The sequence below is a fragment of the Dipodomys merriami genome, unplaced genomic scaffold (genome assembly GCF_024711535.1).
Source record: "Dipodomys merriami isolate MVZ:Mamm:240054 unplaced genomic scaffold, mDipMer1.0.p SCAF_12, whole genome shotgun sequence".
NCBI classification, from domain to species: domain Eukaryota; kingdom Metazoa; phylum Chordata; class Mammalia; order Rodentia; family Heteromyidae; genus Dipodomys; species Dipodomys merriami.
Genome location: NW_027202493.1, coordinates 32390517 through 32412078, shown reverse-complemented (window position 1 = coordinate 32412078; position 21562 = coordinate 32390517). Strand labels below are relative to the sequence as shown.

At 38.4% G+C, this 21562-nt stretch overlaps 1 protein-coding gene across 7 annotated transcripts in view; it reads left to right on the top strand.

Annotated features, from left to right (window-relative positions):
* Positions 1–21562, top strand: part of Clcn3 (chloride voltage-gated channel 3) — a 67278-nt gene that overhangs the window by 5873 nt on the left and 39843 nt on the right. For 3 of the 7 annotated variants that reach the window (XM_070016485.1, XM_070016488.1, XM_070016487.1), the window contains exon 2: positions 7101–7276. The exons of 1 other annotated variant lie outside the window; for it this stretch is intronic. In XM_070016485.1, coding sequence (XP_069872586.1) covers positions 7117–7276 — 160 coding nt within the window. In that variant the 5' untranslated portion in view covers positions 7101–7116. Of the gene's footprint in view, positions 1–7100; positions 7277–9091; positions 9328–15803; positions 15933–21562 lie in introns of those variants that run through there. 3 more of the 7 variants (XM_070016492.1, XM_070016486.1, XM_070016489.1) reach the window with 2 other exon arrangements.

The following is a 21562-nucleotide window of genomic DNA, read 5'->3' as shown; positions in this document are numbered from 1 at the left end:
TTGATAGGATATAATATGATTATCAAGATATAAATGATCACTTTTGATATTCATAACATAATTGTCACATTTTAATGTATGACCAGTAGCCTGCACAAACTTCTTTTTTTAAATTTCTTTATTGAGATTAAATGATTACATAAATTTCACAAATTTCACAGTATTGTGTGATAGTGATACTTAGCTGACAAGTCACAAACACATTTTAACCTTCGCAAGATGCATTGTCATTATCATGAACTCTACAAACTTTCAAACTACAACTATTTCTTCCAAATAGGATGATATGTACATTTCTTTCCTTTTGCTTAGTACAAGCTGCTCCGTCTCTCTCTCTCTCTCTCTCTCTCTCTCTCTCTCTCTCTCTTGCTCTCTCTCTTGCTCTCTCTCTCTCGCTCTCTCCTTCCCTCCCTCCCATCGCTGCCCTTGAGTTGCTTAGTTTATTTTCATCAGTGTCCAGCTGCACAAACTTCTTAATTTGTTCAGATGAGAATTCCAGAATGCTTCTTACATAGAAATGCCTGGATCTCTCAGTCTTGGGACTTTTTCATCTTTCTGGTTGCGGATATTGAGGATTTCTATTTATTCTTTTACCCAGGATGTGCTCTGCTATTCTGTTTTGCTTATTTGCCAAATGTGGTTGACTGTCACTCCTTTGGAACATAGCCACTATTCTTTATTATCCTCCGTCTTCCTTAAGGAGAGAGAAAGCTATTGGGAGCCATGAAAAAGTAGGTCCTTGAAGTCACTTGTTTCCAGGGGCTTTAAGAGGTAGGACTAGGCAAAAATTTCTGTGACTTAACACTAAAAGCGAAATCCATAGTAAAAAATTGATGACTTGAACTGAACTTTATCAAAATTAAATATTTTTTGTATTGTGGTAGATTTTGTTTAGACAAGCCACAAAGTCGGAGAAAATATTTGCAGAAAACATCTGAAAGAACTCATCTACACTATATAGGAAACTCTTAGAAACCAACAGTACAAAAACAGATCAGTTAGAAATTGGGCAAAAAAAAATGAATCTCTGGTTCTTGTTCAATCCAACATAGAAAATAAAAGGCAAAAGACACAGTCATTTAACTTAGGAGGATATGCAGATAGCAAATGAAGGCCTATACAAGATTTTTCACCATCATTAGTCACTAGGAAAATGCAGTAAAAGAATATGGAATAAGCCAGGCGCCAGTGGCTCATGCCTGTAACCCTAGCTACTCAGGAGGCTGAGATCTAGGATCACAGTTCAAAGCCAGTCCGGGCAGGAAAGTCCGTGAGACTTTTTATCTCCAGTAGACCACTAGAAAACAGGAAGCGGTAGAGCGCTTGCCTTGAGCTGAAGAGTGCAGGGACAGCGCCCAAGCCCAGAGTTCAAGCCCCACAACCGACCAAAAAAAAAAAAAAAAAAAAAAAAAGAATATGGAATATTACTTTAAACCTCTAAGAAACTAAAATAAGCAGTAGTGATAACAGCTAGTGCCAGCAAGGATGTGAAAAAAATGGAACTGAGTTGCTTGTACATTGTAAATAGTTTAGCTACTTTGGAAACCAGTTTGGCAGTGTGTTTAATAGCTAAACATGTAAGCTGGGTGTAATGGTCCACACCTGTAATCCTGACTACTCAGAAGGCTGGAGGTTTGTGGTTTGAGCTAGCCAGGGCAGGAAAATTCCTGAAACTGTCTCGAGAAATAACTGACAAAAAAGCTGGAAATGTGGCTCAAATGGTAGAACATCAAGCAAGCAAGTGAAGAGGCCCTGAGCTTAACCCCCAGTACTGCCACCAAAAATGAACATTTTAAATTGTGACCACTGAATAACTGTTACACTCTGACATTCATCTCAGAGAAACAAATACTAAAGTTCACTTGAAAGCTTGTTTATGAATATTTATTACAGCTTTATTAATAATTGCCAAAACCTAGAAGAAAGCCAGATGTGGAGTGGGTCAATTTTTATACTGTGGTATATGTCTATAGAATGGATCTACTTAGCAATAGAAAGGAATGAGCTATTTGATAGCAACCTAGACAAATCAAAGCTCTAAAGCATTATATTGAGTACAAAGAGCCAATCCCAGAAAGCAGCATACTGTATAATTCCATTTACATGACATTCTTAAAGTGGCAAAATTCTAGAAAATGGATGATCGATTGCCAGGAGTCACTAGAGGTGTAGTGCTGCTGGAGAGAAGTGATTGTGGCTATAAAAGTAGGCAATATGACAGATCTGTGATGATGGAATGTTCTGTGTCTTGACGGTACCATTGCTTTATTCTACAAGACAAGTTGCCATTAGTAGAAACTGGATAGAAAGTATCTAGGATTTCTGCATTACTTGTTATAACCAGATCTTAAAGCATAATAATCTCAAAATAAAACAGCTTAATTTAAAAAGCAAATGAATACCTAGCATGCCAAATACTGTGCTAACCATTGAATATGCAGTCTTGAGCATAAACTGAAATAGTGCCAAATCTCTAGATACATTCTAGCAGGGAAGACAGCTACATTAACAAAATAATTGCAAAAATATGTTTAATACTACTACTCTGGTAAGTGCTATAATGGAGAGCTGAGAGGAATAATAATGAGCAAATCTGACTGAGTCAGGGAAAATCTGACTCAGGTACTAAATAGGTCAGTGAAGCATTTTTTTCCCCTCTAACTTCATAACTTCATGACTTTGGACAAGTTATTTAACCTTTCCATGTCTTAGATTCCTCCTTTGTTAAATGAAGGTAACACAGAAACTTTAGGGTTGTGATTACATTTAATAGACATACTAAATGAATTTGTAAGCAGGGAGCCTTTAATCCTAGCTACTCCAGAGGCTGAGATCTGAGGATCAAGGTTTGAAGCCAGCCCAGGCAGGAAAGTCTGTGAGACATATCTCCAAGTTAACTACCAGAAAACCAGAAGTGGCGCTGTAGCACACAGAGGGCTAACCTTGAGCTAAAGAAGCTCAGGGACAGAGCCTAGGCCCACAGGTAAAGCCCCAGGACCTGCAAAATAAATAAATAAATAAATAAATAATTGTGAAGGTTTAGTATAGCGTTAGCATGTAGTAAGCTCTGTTTCAGTGTTTCTGGTTTTGTTGAGATAGTATTGTGTGCTGCCTAGGTTGGCATTGGCCTTGAGATCCTCTTGCCTCAGCCTCCTGAGTAGACGGGATTACTGGCACGTACCTCTGTGCCCTGTAATAATAGGGTACTTGATGAGAGATTAGAAAAAGGAATGAGAAAGTTAATTAAGTGAGAAGTTGAGGATAGGTTCCAGGCAGAGGGGGTAGGAAAGTCTTCAGGGGGCAGGAAATTGGAAAAAAAAGATCCTGATGGGACAGAGATTGAAAGGTCAGTGAGTCCAGAGTTCACGGTATTAACATGACGCTGGGCAACCAGGCCGGGCCAGAGAACATAAGCATTTTTTTCTGCTGTGTTAAGGAGTTTGTCTCCTAAGGGATGTGGGAAATTATGAAAAAATTTTAATCCACTGAGTGGAGAGATTAGTGATCAGACTTGCTTTTTGAAAAAGCTTTGCTGACTGCAGCATGGAGATCAAAGGGGAGTCAGGCAAGGAGAGTGTGCATGGATCATTTATGAGTTTATTACAGTCAACCAGGCTTCACCTCGGGATTTTCACAAGCTATGTCTAATCTCCATAACTGCAAGTATATGTTTGCAAGCTACTGCATTTGACTGCAGTGTTTTGACCCGACATTCCTTCTCTCCTTTTTTTCCTCTGTTTTGAGACAGGGTCCTGCTATGACTCCAGGCTACACTGGAACTTTCTGTGTACCCAGGCTGGCCTGCCACTCATGTTCTTCCTGCCTCAAGTTCTGGGGTTTTAGGACTGTGTGGCATAGAACACAATATATTCACAAACACAACACACACACACACACACACACACACACACACGCGCACGCACGCACGCACGCTCGCGCGCAGAGAAAGGAGAAGTGAAAGAGGAAGAGTGAGGGACAGGAAGAAGGCAGAGGCAGTCAGATGAAAAACGAAGAGGAAGAGCAGATGTGTTACTTCCCTGATTGCTGTTCACAGTATTATATGTCCTCCTAATTGACGCTTTGAAATGGAAATGTTCTTGTATTCCTGGAAAATCAGCAAATTGATGATTTGCTTCATGAATCTTAAAAATATAGCACCTCATATTTTCCATTTTCCTTCACCTAATAAATAAAACTCTCCATCCTCACTCCATTATGAAACAAATAAAAACAAGCAAATTACCTTTTAGTTGTTTATACAAGAGATAGATACAATATTTAATTTGCTTGTCTCAAAGGAACTGTAAAATTTTCAGCATGATTTAACTTAATTATAAAACCCTTAAGGTATTAATAATCTTAATATAACAGGCCCCCCCCTTTTTTTTTTCTCAAGGCTAGCACTCTACCACTTGAGCCACAGCACCACTTTTGGCCTTTTTTGCGTATGTGGTACTGAGAAATCGAACCCAGGGCTTCATGAATGCTAGGCAAGCACTCTACCACTAAGCCACATTCCCAGCCCCTAACAGGCCATTTTTGACAGAGATAACTAACATTTATAAAGCTGGAAAACAGCAAATATTAATCTTTCCTTTGAAATGTATGTTAGGTTTATTTTATTTTTCTAAAACCAGTTTAATACTGTTAAAAAGAGGATTTGTTTATTGGAAACTGAAGACATTTCTTTTTTGACCTCATTGATTAAAACTATTTTAACATTTGTTGCCAGTTTAAACTAGATGCTGACAATTGAGACCTGCTTTCAAAAAGCTTTCAAAATGTCACTTCATAGCCAGGTGCCAGTCTCAGATCTCAGGAGGCTGAGATCTGAGGATCATGGTTTGAAGTCAGCTTGGGCAGGAAAGTCTATGAAACTCTTGTCTCTAATTATCCAAAAGTCAATTGTGGCGCTGTGGCTCAAATAGTAGAGTGCCATGAGTAAAGAAAGCCCAGGGACAGGGCCCAGGCTCTGAGATCAAGCGTCAGGACTGGCACCCAAAACAAAAGTCACTTTATGATCTTTACCCAAAACAAAAGTCACTTTATGATCTTTAAGACAATGAATTTATAAAATGAATGCATTTAAAATCTATCTATATTAGCAGGGCGCTGGTGGCTCACACCTATAATCCTAGCTACTCAGGAGGCTGAGATCTGAGGATCATGGTTCAAAGCCAGCCCGGGCAGGAAAGACTGTGAGACTTTTTATCTCCAATAAACCACTAGAAAATCGGAAGTGGTGCTGTGGCTCAAGCGGTAGAGCACCCGCCTTGAGCCAAAGAGCTGAGGGATAGCGCCCAAGCCCAGAGTTCAAGCCCCACAACCAACAACAACAAAAATCTATATTAATAGTATTTTATATTTCTAAAAACTGTTATGAGTACTTTTTTTTAATTACTAAAGCTCTTGGAGGAAGTTGTTTTCCATAGGACAAGACATTGTCTTAAGGGAATCTTAGGTGTTCCAGAATTCACTGCTATACTACAGCACTAGAGGTGGAAAATACTTTTGCTATCTTACTTTCTGTAGGTACTTAGTATGACCTCTAGAGCCTCTTGTCTTATTTGCCTTGCTAGTTTGACTGCTTTTATGATTGTCCTACACATGTAGTTTACAAGTCCATTACTAATGCCAGTATACTTACTTATTTTGATGTTGGAGGAATAAATAAAAGCCTAACTATGTAGGAGGAATATTGTTTTGAACTGTTTTGGAGGAGTAAGAACAATCAAGCCATGTTTTTCTGGGTTTACTTTTTGAAAAAAATTAAAATTACCCTTATATCTGTCTGTCTATAATGTTTGACATAGTGCTCTAATTTAAATTTTAGAATGATAAAAAGAATATGTTTGAAGCTAACCCAAGCAGAAAAGTCCAAGAAACTATAGCTTCAAGCAATGTAGCAAAAAGTAGGGTTGGAGTCATGTCTTAAGTTGTAGAGCAATAGCTGTGAGTAAATAAGCCAAGCCTGAGGCTCCTGAATTCAAGCCCCAGTACTGGCAGCTAGCAAACACAAATAAATTAAATTATTTAAGTAATCTATAGAATTAAGTAGGCCTAAATTTTAAAATTGTCAAATTTGAGCATTTGATCTGGTAAAAAAATATGCAAAAACAGCAATCTCTCTTTCTTTACTTTAGTCATTTGTTCTTGGAACTTTCTTAGAAATCCTTCCATAAATAATTTATCTGGGCTGGGAAGGTGGCTAAGTGGTAGAGTGCTTGCCTTGCATGCATGAGGCCCTGGGTTCGATTCCTCAGCACCGCATAAGCAGAAGCCCGAAGTGACGCTGTGGCTCAAGTGGTAGAGCGCTAGCCTTGAGCTGAAGAGCTGAGGGACAGTGCCCAGGCCCAGAGTTCAGGCCCCATGACTGACAAAAAAAAAATTATCCATACATAAACATTTATCAGTTATGAACTTTTATCAGTTCCTTAACGTCTCTCTTTTGAGTGGAGGAAACCTCACATATAATATAGCTGTGAGGGATGGAATGTGGTTTGGTGGTAGAGTGCTTGCCTAGCATGCATGAGGTGTTGGATTCAATTCCTTAGTACCACATAAACAGAAAAGGCTTGAAAGGGCGCTGTGGCTCAGGTTGTAGCATGCTAGACTTGAGCAAAAGAAGCTCAGGGATAGTGCCCAGGCCCTGAGTCCAAGCCCCCAGGACTGGCAAAAAAAAAGAAAAAAGTGTAGCTATGAATTCATCTTGCTACCTTAATCACTTAGTTGATAATAGAGATTATTTCATACCAGTGCTTGAAAAAAATTTTCTTTATTCTGCTGCATAGTGAGAAGAAATTATTGTTATTTTAGAAACAGCATACTAGAGGTAAAACAGCTTAATTTAGATGTTGTAACGTAGATTATTTTTATGTTGGTTTGTTTTTGTCTTTTATCTTTTGTCATAGGGTCTCGCTATGGGGCCTGGGCCAGCTTCACGATCTTCTTCCCAGTGACGTGATTACAGATTGTCACCACTCTCGGTGAACCTGGAATTTTCCCTGCCTTTGCATTTGTGCATTTGTCATGTTAAGCTAGATGAGTTTAATTATTTATGTTGGAAAAATGTTAAAATCATTTTTCCCCCTTTTTTCCAGACAATCAGACAGCTAAATGGAGTCTGAGCAGCTGTTCCATAGAGGCTACTATAGAAACAGCTACAACAGTATAACCAGTGCGAGTAGTGACGAGGAGCTGTTAGATGGAGCAGGTGTTATTATGGACTTTCAGACTTCTGAAGATGACAATTTGTTAGATGGTGACACAGCAGTGGGTAAGTGCAGCATTGCGATTCAGTATTTGTAGTCATGAATATCTGCCAGTAAATGTAGGCACCGTTTTACTGACAGTGACTTTTGGGATAGCTTTATTGATTATTGAGGTCAATCCACACAATATAAACTTCACCATCTTAAAGTGTACATTTCAATGACATTAGCACATTGTCAGTGTTAACCTGACCACTACTTTCTCATGTTTCTCCAAAACATTTTTTTTTTTTAATACTTTAGGGCTGGGAAGGTGGCTCAGTGGTAGAGTGCTTGCCTTGCATACATGAGGCCCTGGGTTCGATTCCTCAGCACCATATAAGCAGAAAAAGCTGGAAGTGGGGCTGTGGCTCAAGTGGTAGAACACTAGCCTTTTGCTGAAGAGCTGAGGGATAGCACCCAGGCCCAGAGTTCAGATCCCATGACTGAAAAAAAAAAAAATATATATATATATATATATATATATTAGCTGGCTGCCATTGGCTCAAGTCTATAATCCTAGAAACTCAGGAGGCTGAGATCTGAAGTTTGAAGCCAGACTGGTAGAGCTAGAGCTAGCCTTGAGCTCAGGGACAGTGCCCAGGCCCTGAGTTCAAACCCTACGACCAAAAATAAATAAATTATATATATATATATATATATTACTTTTAAGTAGTTGTACAGAGGAGTTGCCATTCAACAAAACTGTTTATGAATACAAGCATCTTGATCAATGATGTCACCTCTTTCAACTCATTCATCCCTTTCAACTCACCTTTCCCTCTTCAAAACATTTTGATCACTGAAAATGGAATTTTGAAAGGAAATTCTACAGTGGAGCAAACTGTTCAATGTAACTACATAATATAGAGAGATGTATCATCATTAAAACATAGGTATAGGAGCTGAACTGCTGAATATCTGCAGAATAAACACTATGTATATAATAGTTCTTCAGTCAACAATGAAACATTACCAGTAGTTTCAGAATCCTCACTCTAAATAATTATTGCTTGATTTCTATATAAATGAGTTTTCCAGCTATTCTAGTATATGTAATCTTTTATATCTGGCTTTTTTTCTCCTTTGGTTAGTTTGGGGGGTTTGAACTCAGGGCCTCAAGTTTGCTTGACTTGCTTGTACTTTTGGCACTCCACCAACTGAGCCACACCTTTAACCCCAGCATATTTCAGCTATTACTAATACTGATGCTGTAAATTTTCATATACATGAAAATATACAGCATTCTCCATGATTTATAATTCAGCAAGAAAGGCTTAGCAAGAGTTTATATTATTATTTTTATTGATGTCAACTACTGTCAGTTGTTAACTTGAAAGACAGGCACAGTTAAGTCACATTGAGAAAATGCCTGCCAGATTCTGAGGTCTAAGCAACTGGTGTTCTTTCCAATAAAAAATGTACTTGTGGAAAAACCATTCATATAGTGTTTTCTTTAAGATGAAATCATTGTATAACAATAGAGAAGTCATTGTTTCATTTTGGATAATATACTTACAAGTTGTGATTTGATAGAATGTCTTACCAATGCCACTTAGAAGAAAAAAGACCAGGAATTTCTTATTTGCAAATTTATGGTAGTAAAAAATACAATCCCTTCTAGTACATTTTGGTGCTACTTCTGTTGGCAGCTGTTTTTAGCCTATTGCTTTTGTATCTATCAGAAATTGGAAGGTCTGTACAAGGAAGAAAACTGAGACTGTAGTTGGCTGAGTAATGGCCCTGCCACACCCTAACTCCTGGCACCTGTACTTGATGCAAGGGACTTTGTGGTTATGATTAAACCCAAGATCTTGAGATGTGTGAACAGCTGCTATTACTTGAGTGGCTGGCGCCAATGTAATCACAGAGGTACTTGAAAAAGGGAGGCAGGAGGCTTAGTCACACAGATGAGAAAAAAGGTTGAAATGGTGCAAGGAGGAAACTATGAATCAAGGAATGAAGGCAGCTTCTGGAAGCTAGAGAAAGCAAGAAAATGGATTTTCCTCTGAATTCTCCAGAAAGAAAGTGTCCCTGCTGATACCTGGCTCTTCTTCGACTTTTGATATCCAGAATTGTAAGAGAATACATTTATGTTGTTTAAGCCAGTACATTTCTGGTCATTGGTTACAGTGGCAATAAGAAACTGATAAATGTCTTAGAATTATTGAGAATGATTTTTAACCGTGAGAAAGATTTTTCAGATCTTTAGAGGTTAACAGACTATAGTTGAACATACTCTGAAAATTCTATTTCAAGGTAAACGAGCTGTCAAATGTATACCGGATAAGTGAATAAGGTGATTCAGTATATTGCATTAGTGGAAAATTTATATAAAAAGGGAACAGTCATCTGTATATATAATACCTCAGTTCTCCTAAAATATCATACACATAAAGTTGAAGGGAAATACAAAAAAATTAATGATGAAGGAATTTGGATACTTTTTATTTTTCTTTATATATTTCAGAGTTTTCCAAATACTCAACAGTTTGGCTTCAGAATTATAAACCTAAACTTACATGTATAAGATTTATCTGTTACTTAGGAGGATAAGATCTATTTCAGTAATAGTTTAAAAAACTTGGATAACTTTTAAATATATAATCAATCCTATGGTAAATGGGGCTTTTTTTTGTATCATTGCCCTGGACTCTGTATATGTTAGGTTTAAACTTTTGACTGCTACCATTTGTTTAGATCTTTTATTGTTGTACTTTGCTTCTTGAAATGAACTCTTGATCCTCTAGAAATCCATACCTTCTTTTCTTCTCACTCTTTTGCTTTTCTCTTCTGTCCTGTTTTGGCTTTTTGAGAGAGGAACTTAACTATATAGCCTAGAACTCCTTTCATAATTCAGCCTGCCCTAGAATTCTCTTGCCTCAGCCTTGTACCACCTCAGCTGACCACCTGCTTTCCAAGTTGAAGTTAAGGGCTCCTTCTGTGTAGTAAATTCGATTGCTTTATAATGTTGGCTTTCTTAACTTGATCCTTATTTGTCGTGTTTATTGCCAGGCTTTCTCCTAAATTTCTGCTTGCTTATCAGTAATTTATTTTCTTCTTCATGTAGTACTGTTTAGAGCTGCTCCATTCTGTTTTAATTATATAGATTAATCTTTCTAATTACATAATTTTTGATGAGCAATCTTAATTTCCCAACTATGTAGTGAGATACTAGTATATCATAGGCAATCACAAAAAGTGCTGGTTATTTATATTCTCTTTTAACAATGTATTATACATTGGCAGGTATACAGTAGGTGCTGATGAACAATTTGTGGCTTTATAAAATATTCATCTATTTAATATATTAGCTGATTACATCTGTTTTTATTTATTGAACTAGTATAGATATATAGAGAGAAGTTTTGGTTTGACTGGACACTTGTAAACATGGGTAGAATACTCTGTATCGTTACAACAGTACTACACAATGGCCCTGGTAGCGTCATCCAGGAGAAAAAGAGCAGGATGGAAAGCCAGGAGGAAATGACAAAGCATCTAGCTGTCTGACTTTGTCAGTGTTATTCTGTGTATAGTGTGTTAAAAGTTTATAGTAGAAGTATTGCTAAAGATATGAAGTCTAAATGCTACAGACTGTTGAATTCAGTTGATTTTATGAATATAAATAATGCAGCTGTGAGATCTTCAGGTAGAAAACATGAATAAGTAATCCAAAATTAGCTTTTTAGTAAACACAATATCCTTGTACTGAACTTAAAAGCAAAAATAAATTTCTCATAATAATTGTGTTATAACTCAGAAATCTGGGAAAGAAAATCTAACGTAGAAAAATTGCAAAGGTTGTATTTGTGCGTTTGTCTTCAGTAGATGACAGGTTGATTTTAGCTGTATTTTTTTACCAGGCTTCTTCCAGTAACATTGGTGATACTGTTCTAATGAGTGAGACATTGTAATGTGAAATTATAAAGTCATATTGGCAACATAAACTTATGTCTCTTAGAAAGTATGAAATAGTTATATTGTGAATCTCCTGTAAATGTTTGGAAGTTCTTAAAAAAGCTATCAAAACATTACTGCTACATTTAGTAGCTATTGGAGAAAGGCCATGATTTGAAATGGTCTACTCAAAATTATTTTTAGAAATAAATAATCTGATACTTATTCAAAGCAAGGTCATGTCTAAATGTATTTGATAGCCTTCACAGTCTATTACCAGCTATCTTGGAAACATTTACTGTATCTGAGACTCCAGACTGTTCCACTCAGAGCCACCCGCCTAACATATGTGGAAGTAGGAGACTGTTCACATTTGTGTTTATTTAAGAGAAAGGTTAAAATACTCAGGGAGAATTAAACCATATGAAGTTATGAAGTGTTGTGGGTTTGTTGTTGTTATGGGGCTTAAACTGAACGCAGTCCCTTAGCTCTTCAGCTAGCACTCTACCACTTTAGCCACTGTGCCACTTCATTTTCTGAGGGGTTTATTGGAGATAAACCGCCTGCCGGGGCTGGCTTTGAACCGAGATCCTTAGATCTTCTGAGTACCTAGGATTACAGGCGTGAGCCACTGGTGCCCAGCTTGAAGTGTTGTGATTTAAGATCCAAATACTAGGAGTAATAATAAACTGGTGTCTGGATAAAATTAGCCTAAGATTCCAGTACAAAGGAAACTAAATAATGAATTAGGATCATTGGAAAGAAGTAGGTTTAATTTTTATTATACAGAACCTGTTTATTTGTACCTCAGATGTCATCTGAGATATTGATGTTGCTCTGTAAAAATTAAGTTTTAAAAGCTATCTTGTCATTGATAAGGTTTTTTAATATATGTAATACTCACTACTGCTCTCGCCTGAATTCCGCCCTGCCTTTCCCACTTAGAACAATAAAAGTGAAAGTCAGTGAAGATACTTATGAAACTTACTGCCTGAAACTGAAATTGTAAATAAGATTAGAGGGGTTGTAGTAAAGGGGAAAAATTTAAACAAATACCATTAGATGTTAATAGAATTAGAGATGTAGGATAACTTTCTAAAGGCTTCTGAGTTGTGACATAACTATCTTCAGAAAATGCTTACAACATAGTTGGACAGTTTAATAAGATATGATAAAGCAAACATCTTTGCAGCCAACTCAAGTTAAGAAAACACATTTTTTTGCCATGTTTTAGAAACCTTCTACTTGTACCTCTCTGTTCACAATACTTCCTTTTCCTCTAGTGATAAATAGGTTTTTTTTTTCTCCCTCTCTCTCCTCACTTTGCTGCTTTACTTTAATGATTTGATCACCTGAGGTTGCACCCTTAAGAATATAATTTTGTATTACTTCTTTGAAAGTTTAAAAATGGAGGGGGCTGGGAAGGTGGCTCAGTGGTAGAGTGTTTGCCTTGCATGCATGAGGCCCTGGGTTCGATTCCTCAGCACCACATAAGCAAAAAGAAAAAAGCCGGAAGTAGGGCTGTGGCTCAAGTGGTAGAACACTAGCCTTTTGCTGAAGAGCTGAGGGACAGCGCCCAGGCCCAGAGTTCAAGCCCTATGTCCGGACTCCCCCCCCCCAAAAAAAAGAAAGTTAAAAAATGGAATAAGTTGGTATGTATACCTTTGTTTCCTGTTTTTATACAGTATGGTTTTCTAGAATAATCCATAGTGTTTAGGTAGTAGTTGCTTGATATTATTCTAGACGAATATCTACCTATATAAAGTGATAACAGTTGGGCACCTATAACCTAGTTCCTCAGGAGGCTGAGATCTAAGGATTGAAATATGAAGCCAGCCCAAGCAGTCCATAAGACTCATCTCTAATTAGCTAAAAATAAATAAAAAGTAAGTAAATAAGTCTGGAAGTGGAGTTGTAGCTCAAGTGGTAGAGCACTAGCTTTGAGGGAAAAACCTAAAGGACAGTTTCATCCCTAAGCTATCATTTTGACCTGTTTCTCTGTTCCTTCTGGACATGGGTCAAAAATTAAGAAAAAGGTACTAGGCTCATTTGTTTATGTAATGTTAATGCTAATTATGCAATATTAATATTTGTCTCACACTTCCCCACTTGTTTCATTTAAAAAACTATGTCAAAACTTAGCTGGGCTGAATGTTCATGCTATAAAGGAGTTTAAAGGTTGAGGTTGGACCATTGTCATTTATTCTGTCCTCTTGGTTTAGATCCAGAGAGATTGTAACTTATCTGAAATCTCACATCAGGTTGAGATTATAATCCAGGATGCATTTGAAAATAAAAATGTCCTCCTCTTTTGAAATTTCTGTAATTTTCAGAGGTTCTATCCTCAGCTTTTTCTCCTAGCTGTACATAGAAATTCTTGACATTGTCTCTTGCTTCTTGTCCCCTTCAGCCCTCACCCTGATTGTAATGTAGTTTATTAGCCTGGTTCTCCCTGATCTATGGCAGAGTTCTCTTCTGCCACATCTCCAATGTACCCTGTCCTTTTCTTCTAAAGTATGGTTAGAAAGCATTACAGTCTATATAATGATTCATTAAGAGAAAATGTGGACCCCACACAAATGAGAGATTTGCTTTTGAGATTAAAATACTTCCACATTTATTATTACAAAAGTAATATATTAGCCCACTGCTGGTGGGTCTTACCTGTAATCCTAGCTACACTAATAACAATCTGAGTATCTAGGTTAGAAGCCAGCCCCAGCAGACAAATTAGAGATTTATATTTCCAATTAGCAAAAAAAAAAAAAAAAAGCTGGAAGTGGAGGTGCAGTTCAAGTGGTAGAGTGCCAGCCTTGAGCAAAAATGCTCAGGGGATGGGGTGGATGAGTTCAAGTTCAATACTGGTACTCCCCCTTCCCCAAAGTAATAGATTCAGGGCTCCATCCTGGAGCTGTATCCTCCAGAATAAACACTGACTGCAATGAATGCAAACCCCACATTCCTACCTCTATGACATTCCTTGGTAGAAGTTGTTAGATGTGCCTCATTCCAAAATTAATCACTCAAATAATTTGTACATTTGTCTGTCTTGCATATACATTTCTTTAATATATCAGATGTGCCCTGAAAACTTACATAGCATGTCAACATTTTACAGGTCAGGTGGCCTCCCTTTAGTTGGTGCTGTTTCTTTTATTCTTTATGACCAAGTTGTAGATCAGGAAGAACAAGTAAGGTGAGTGCCTACAACTATCAGGAAAGCTTGTAGACTGGTTTTCATTTTATGCAAAGGCGTGTAAGAACATAGTATAGTATCATAACAAGTAATCACTTATATGTGCTGTGCAACATAGATTTTTACAATAGTCTTATGGCAGTGTAATATATCAAGGAACCAACAAATGATCGAGTTTATATTGAGCTATTTCAGTAAAATTCTTTGCCAAAGCTTTCCTTGTTTAAAATGAAACTTTCCATGAAAAATTAGAAATATAGAAAAAAATCCTATTACCTGCCTCCTCTTCCAACATAAATATTTAAATATAAATAGCAGCATCAAGATTAGATGGAATATTCTAGTTTTATACCTTTCCCATAAGCCTGTCTTCCCAAATCCCAGGTAGGATTTTATAAGATGCTATCTATCTGAAGTTCAAACTTTTTGAATAAAGAACTGTTTGTTTAACCTTTATTCTTTTTAAGCCCCAAGCCATGTGTTTCATTTTTAGATTCCCTAAAAGCGTTTAGCAAAAAGACTATGAGAATATGAGTACTTCACAAATACACATTTTATTAAAAGTATTTGAAAAAAAAACACCCTTAAGTGAGATAGGAAAAAGAAAACGTGGGAAAATCTGCTTAGCAAACTGATTTTTCTCCCATGGTGTGCACACACACCCCCACACGACAGTTGTTACTTAGTAGTCACTTATCACAGATAGATTTTTTTTCCCTTTCTCTTCCAGAACCAGAGAGACTATCTTACTGGCTGGTTCTCTGAAGGGAGGAAGCCAGGGGCCGCTGGGCTTAGTGAGATAAAGCACTCTTTCTTCAGGGTCTTGATCCCCGCCGTACGTGTCAGACAATGAGGATCGGACTCAAAAGCAGGTCTCCCGGGAAGCCTCGGGCTGGCGTTCGCGTTCCGGGCCGGCTCGGCTCTAACCCGGGCGTCGGTGGCACCCCCCCCCCCACCCCCCACGCCCTGGCATCGCTCGCCTCGGCAATGGAGCGGGTCACTGTCTCCGCCTAGTTACCTTTTCACGTTTCGTTCCTGCGACCGTATCTCAAAATCAGAAAGAAGGACTGTTCCCGCTGTCTGGCTGCACTCGCCCTGCGGCCAGCAGCCCCGCGGCCCCTCGGACCGGTCCGTCTGCGGGACGTGGCGCTTAGTCATCCCCCCTCTCCCCCCCACGGAGCGGACCCGCGCGGCCGCCCGGCCTCGCTCGATCGTAGCCACTAGCAACCGGGCGGCGCGCGGTTCCCTTTGATGACATCACCGCGGTGGCAGAGCCCGGCCGCCGCGCCTCCGGCGGGGCGGGCCGCGCGCGCCGTTCCAGCGCCCGCCCGTCAGCCGCGGCCTCCCCCCCCCCCCCCCCCCCGCCCGCCGCGGCCGCAGCGCCCGCCGGCACGCCGCCGCCTTCCTGAGCTCCCGGGCTGCGTTTCTTTTCGATCCTTTCTTTTTCTTTCCTTCTCCCCCCCCCCCCCCCGCCTTCTTCTTGGTTTGGAAAAAAAAAGCCCTGGTCATGGACGCTGCCTCCGATCCCTACTTGCCATATGACGGGGGAGGAGACAGCATTCCCCTGCGGGAATTGCACAAACGAGGTAACGCGGGCCCTCCCCTCCTCCTCCTCCTCCTCGCTCGCGGGCCGGTCGGTCGGTCGGTCGGTCGGTCGGTCGGTCGGTCGGTCGGTCGGTCGGGGTGCATGCGGCGGCGCGGCGCGCTCCTTGGAACGGGGTCCCGGCTCGCCCCGGGGCTAGCCAGCCGCCCCGCCGCCCGCCGGGCGTCTTCTCTGCTCCAGCTCACCCTGCGCGGCCCCGACTCCATCTTCGGCGTGAAAATCCTCCCTCCCCTGACCCTGGGAATGAATGGGGCCGCGTCTGCGGCGGGCTGGAAGCTGGGCTGGCAGGCACCTCAGAGCGAAAGGCGGAACGCTCGCCCGTCCTTCCAGCCGCAGCCCGGGCCGCTGGAGTTAAGCTCTGCCAGCAGCAGGTAGAATTTTACACACACACGCACGCGCACACGTACACACACGCGCGCACACACATGCGCGTACACACGCGCACACGCGCACACACATGCACACACATGCACACACATGCACACACACGCGCGCACACATGCACACATACTGTCTAACGCGAAATCTAAAGCCCTTAGCTCAGAAATAAGCGAATTTTCTTTTTGTTCCGTGTGTGTGTCCGCTGGCGACCGTGCCACCCTGTATTCCACCACCATCTGGTGCCATTTGATGTGTCAAACATCAGGAAAAAGCGGCTTAGCGCCGGGAGGACAGAAGAGCCCCCAGTTACCGTGTAATCTCCGGCAGGCCTCGCCTCGCTCTCCTTACGAACAATCTCACGTCAAGCAACCTGCCCTTTCATTCTTTTTCCTTAAATTGATAGCTTTAAAAAATGTTTGCTATCGTTGTTCTAGAAAGAAAAAGTTTCAGGAAAAATTACTCCGTTAAATGTGTTTATTCATGAGCTATATGAAGTTGAATTACTGCCTGGTATTGTAAACTTCATGGTTTAACCCAAACTTTTCATTTATAGAGCTAATAAGGAAGTAGTGGTTTTTTTCTTGAGCATGTTTAGCCCGCATTACTTAAAATACACTTTACGTCTCGATAACGCTTTTGAGGTTCATGAGAACTTAAAAATTATTATGCATGCCATACATATTAGTTACATTGTGTCTGATAGGCTCTGGGTAGTTGCAGTTGTGTAGTGAGTAAAAGATTTTCTGTATTTTTAGAAAAACTCTGTAAATATTATATATATATATTCTTTTTATGGTTGTCTTTTTAAACTGTCCGCATATATATATATATATATATATATATATATATATATATATATATGTTAGAACATGAGGGGAAATGCCTGGCAGAATAGAGAAGGAAATAATCTCTCCTAATCTTAACACCTAAGACTTTTCTTTCCTGTCATCTTGTTGTCTGCATGCTCCTGTGTTCCCCTCATCAGTTTTCTGGTAAGAAATTCTTTAAACAGGAAGCAAGGTGAATGAATAATGCTTGTTTAAATGTCACATTATTTGCTAATCAGTAATTAAACTGTAAAACCAGACAGGCCACTTTTTTTTCTCTTAGCTATTATAGCATTCATTTTTTAATGATGATAAACTAGAAGGCCAAGACTTGAGAAATTTGAATTGTGCAATATGACAGTCTGACAGAACTTACTTTGACTCTATCTCTGTGAAATAGATGCACAACAAGAAATAAGTCAAACTTTAAGAGCAGCCGTCATGACTGATACTAACAAAATGTAAATTTAATTTCTATTATATTTTCATAAGTATCCCTTAGGGTTCATACTTAAGGCCTAAATCAATCCCAGTCTTGGCTGTGTAAATAGGTTTTTTTTTATCCTTTGATAAAGATTTATTGTATTTATACAAGTTCATTTTTAATTTAAAAATGTGTATATGTAGTACAAATCAGTCTTCCTTGGTTATACTGTATTACTAAAACATACTGGAGTATGTTTCATATGTATGGATAAGGAGTTACTTTTTTTCATAATCTATGATCCACTGAAGTCATGCATCAACATAAAGGAACATGGATCAAGAAAACCAAACCAATTTCCCTGTAAAGACAAAACCACAATGATTAAGAACATATCTTCAGGCTGATAAAAGGGAAAAGAGACAGAAACAAAGTATAAACTTGTAAAGAATGTTGATAAAGTAAACAGGTATGTGATTACTGAATCACTGAGTGTTAGAGCTAGGGGTTACCTTTGTTGGATAAATTATTCTTGTTGACTAAATTAGAAATTACAAATAAATTATTTATTGTGCTCAGTGTTATGTAAGGTATACTTTACGCGAGAGAATAATAATAGTAATATTAATGGCAATAACAGAATTTACTGTTTGCTATGGATTGGCCACATGTTTTCAGTGTATCTTCATCACAACCTTGTGGCATAGGTGTTGTTATACTCCCCATTTTCAAATAGAGAAAACTGAAGTAAAAATAACAAAGTGTGCGCCGGTGCCTCATGCCTGTAACCCTGGCTACTCAGGAGCCTGAGCACTAAGGATCCCAGTTCTAAGCCAGCCCAGCATAAAAATCGGTGAGACTCTTATCTCTAATAAACTATAGAGAAAAAGCCAGAAGTGGCGCTGTGGCTCAAGTGGTAGAGCACTAACCTTGAACACAAAAAGGCTTAGATATAAGGCAGGGCCCAGGCCCTGAGTTCAAAGCCTATGACGGACAAAAACAAAACATCAAAAAATCAGGGCTTGATTCAGATATTTGGCTCATGTTCTAATTATAAGATATATTGATTGTCACCCATATTATTTGGAAATCCAGCAGTAAAAACATTTTTATTGACAGAGGAAGGACATTCCATTTTCTTTGGAAAACGATTTTAGAATTTCAGTCATATTGAACTTTTAATACTCCCTTCCTTCAAAATGTATCCAGAAAGATAAACTTCATAGACTGAAAACAAAGAAACAAACCCCAGAGGAAATTAGTAAATATCTATAACCAACGCTTAAGGTGCTTTTTCTGTGTGTGTGTGGGGGGGGGGACTTTACTAGAGGAAGGGAAAAGGCTCATTTGTCAAGTGTTATTAAAGTTTTTAAAGTGTTATTAAAAGCTCTCCTCGACACAAAGATAATTTGACAGGATATTCAAGGTAGAGAGAATAAAATGAGTCAGTGCCATCTAGGTAGTAAGTATGAGCATGCCTACTGTGTTAGTCTATGGTTCATTTTGTTACTTCAGAACTAACAGAATAGTTTTATTATGGATTAGTAAAGAAGACAGTAAAGAAAACTAGATATATTTGAATAAATCCTGCTTTTTTCCTGTTATATAGCAGGTGAATGTGCCTGTTTTTCTAACTCCCTAAATTATCATTTGTGAAGGTATTTTTTTTAATTTTGTACATTATTTGGAAGTTCAGTATTTCAGGTATTCTTGTTGCCATAGGGATATTCTGTAGGCTTCCTGCAAAATGAATTTAGGATTCAATTTTTTTTAGGATTCAATTTTTATTATGCTTTTATTATCCTTAACTTAAAAAATCCAACCAGAAAATTAAACATCTTATTAAAAAATCAATCCATTTAAGTGCCTGTAAATAAAAAAAAACTTCTGAATTTTCACTTGAAACATTTCATTTCAAAATTGTCTTTGCATATAAATTTATATTGTTTTTATTTTGCCCACAGCATCTAAGTATTTTAACGTTCAGATTTCCATCATACTACTACTTTCAGTTTTATTTTCTAGAAATAACTGATACATTATTATTATTATATTATTATTAATTCATTTGTTTGCTTATTTTTGTGTTGATCTTGGGGTTTGAACTCAGGACCTGGACACTGTCCATGAGCTTCTTTTTGCTCAAGACTAGCTCTCTACCACTTGAGCCACAGCTCTACTTCCTTTTGGTATTGGAGAAAAGAGGCTAATAAACTTTTCTGCTTGGGCTGGCTTTGAACATCAATCCTCAACTCTCAGCCTCCTGAGTAGTTAAGATTACAATTGTGAGCCACAGGCAGTATTGGGGTTTGAATTCAGGGATCTTTTACTTGTTAGTTAGTTGCTGTATCATTTGAACCACTCCGCTAGCCCTCCTATGATTAAATTTATATCCTGTCATGCTTGTCATACACATTTACTTGGCCACATTTACTGGGGTTATAGTTTTGCTTATTTTCCCTAATGGAGGTCTCTGCTTTGTACCTATGCAAGAGACTGTTAGCTTCAATTATTTTTAAAACTTTTACTTAGTTTGTAGTCCTTTATCACTTCAATTAGATCAAAATATGATTTTATGATTTTTTGGGCAAGTTTTATACTTTATGTAATGTAAAATATAGGTCATCCTATACCTGAGAGATTATAAGTGAATAGTGAATTCAAGTATACATATTTTGTAATATCCACTTTATCGTATATACCTAAGGATGTGACCCTTTATTTTCAGGTGGCATCAGAACAGAGAAGAAAACAGTACATTGAATTGAGTAGTGGGCTCAGCATTGCTATTGACTGGTGTGTGTATATAGTTAGTTTCTATGATTTAGTATTAAGTTTTAATTCTTTGCAGTTTAATTAAATGTGATTGTAAATGGCTGAAATAAATTTAAGAGCATGCATTTCACTTATACTGTTCCTTTATCTAGCTAACATTTAATTAACCTCCAAGAATGTTAGGATATTGTGATGGCCATTGCTTTTTTAATCTTTGATTTGGGAGTCATCTAACTGTCTGGACTTCCCTATCAACTTCTAACATTTACTTTCCCCTTCCTTGTCAGAATGACCATTCCTTATCAGTAAGTTCACAGAAGGAGGGAAAAAAATATACAAATTGAAGACTAGACTTTCTGCTCTTAATAGAAGTAACTCAGTTGTCAGGGAATACTTGGAATGTTGGATTTCTACTTCTTCCATAATTTTTGAAAGGTGTATTTTATGCGTCTGGTATGCTAGTGATCTGTACCATGAATTTAAATTGCAAGCATTACTTTTCTCCAGTCTTTGGGGATTAGCTTTAGATGCCATAAGTAAGTCATTTGGATAACTGTATGCCTACTTTTGCATGGAAGAGTTATTTGAATGCTGTCCTTTGAGAAAAGTCTTAGGCTGCTATCAGTGTGACTAGGAGATTTATGAATAAACTCAGTTTAAAATGCAGCAATCATTTTTTTCCTTTTTAGTTCAGCATAGTGACTGTATGTTGATGGTTGGTGGATGGGAATGTAAAAGCTTATATTTATGGGAAAAGCAGATAATTTCATTAATGTTTGTTATTCTCTACTTCAGTATTTGTCAGACTTTTTTCAGTGCTAGGGTTTGAACTCAGGGCCTCATGCTTGCTTACTTTGCTTGCTCTGCTAACACTCTTATCACTTGAGCAACACTTCCAACCCAGCTTTTGGCTGCTTATTTTGGAGATGGAATCTCACAGACTTTTCTTCCAGGGCTGGCCCTAAACTGTACTTCTGTGGATCTCAGCCTTCTGAATACAATTACAGATGTGAACCACCGACGCTTAAGCAAACCTTGTTTGGTTGACATTGATTGGGTTTTGACTAGTATTTGTACAAAAAAAAAAAAAAGGAAAAAGGAAAAAAAGAAAAGGAAAACATGAAGTAAACTATCACCGTTATTGTTTACCCTGTAGTAGTATTGTTTACTGGACCTTGTTTTTACTTAGATAGGTATCTGTGTGGT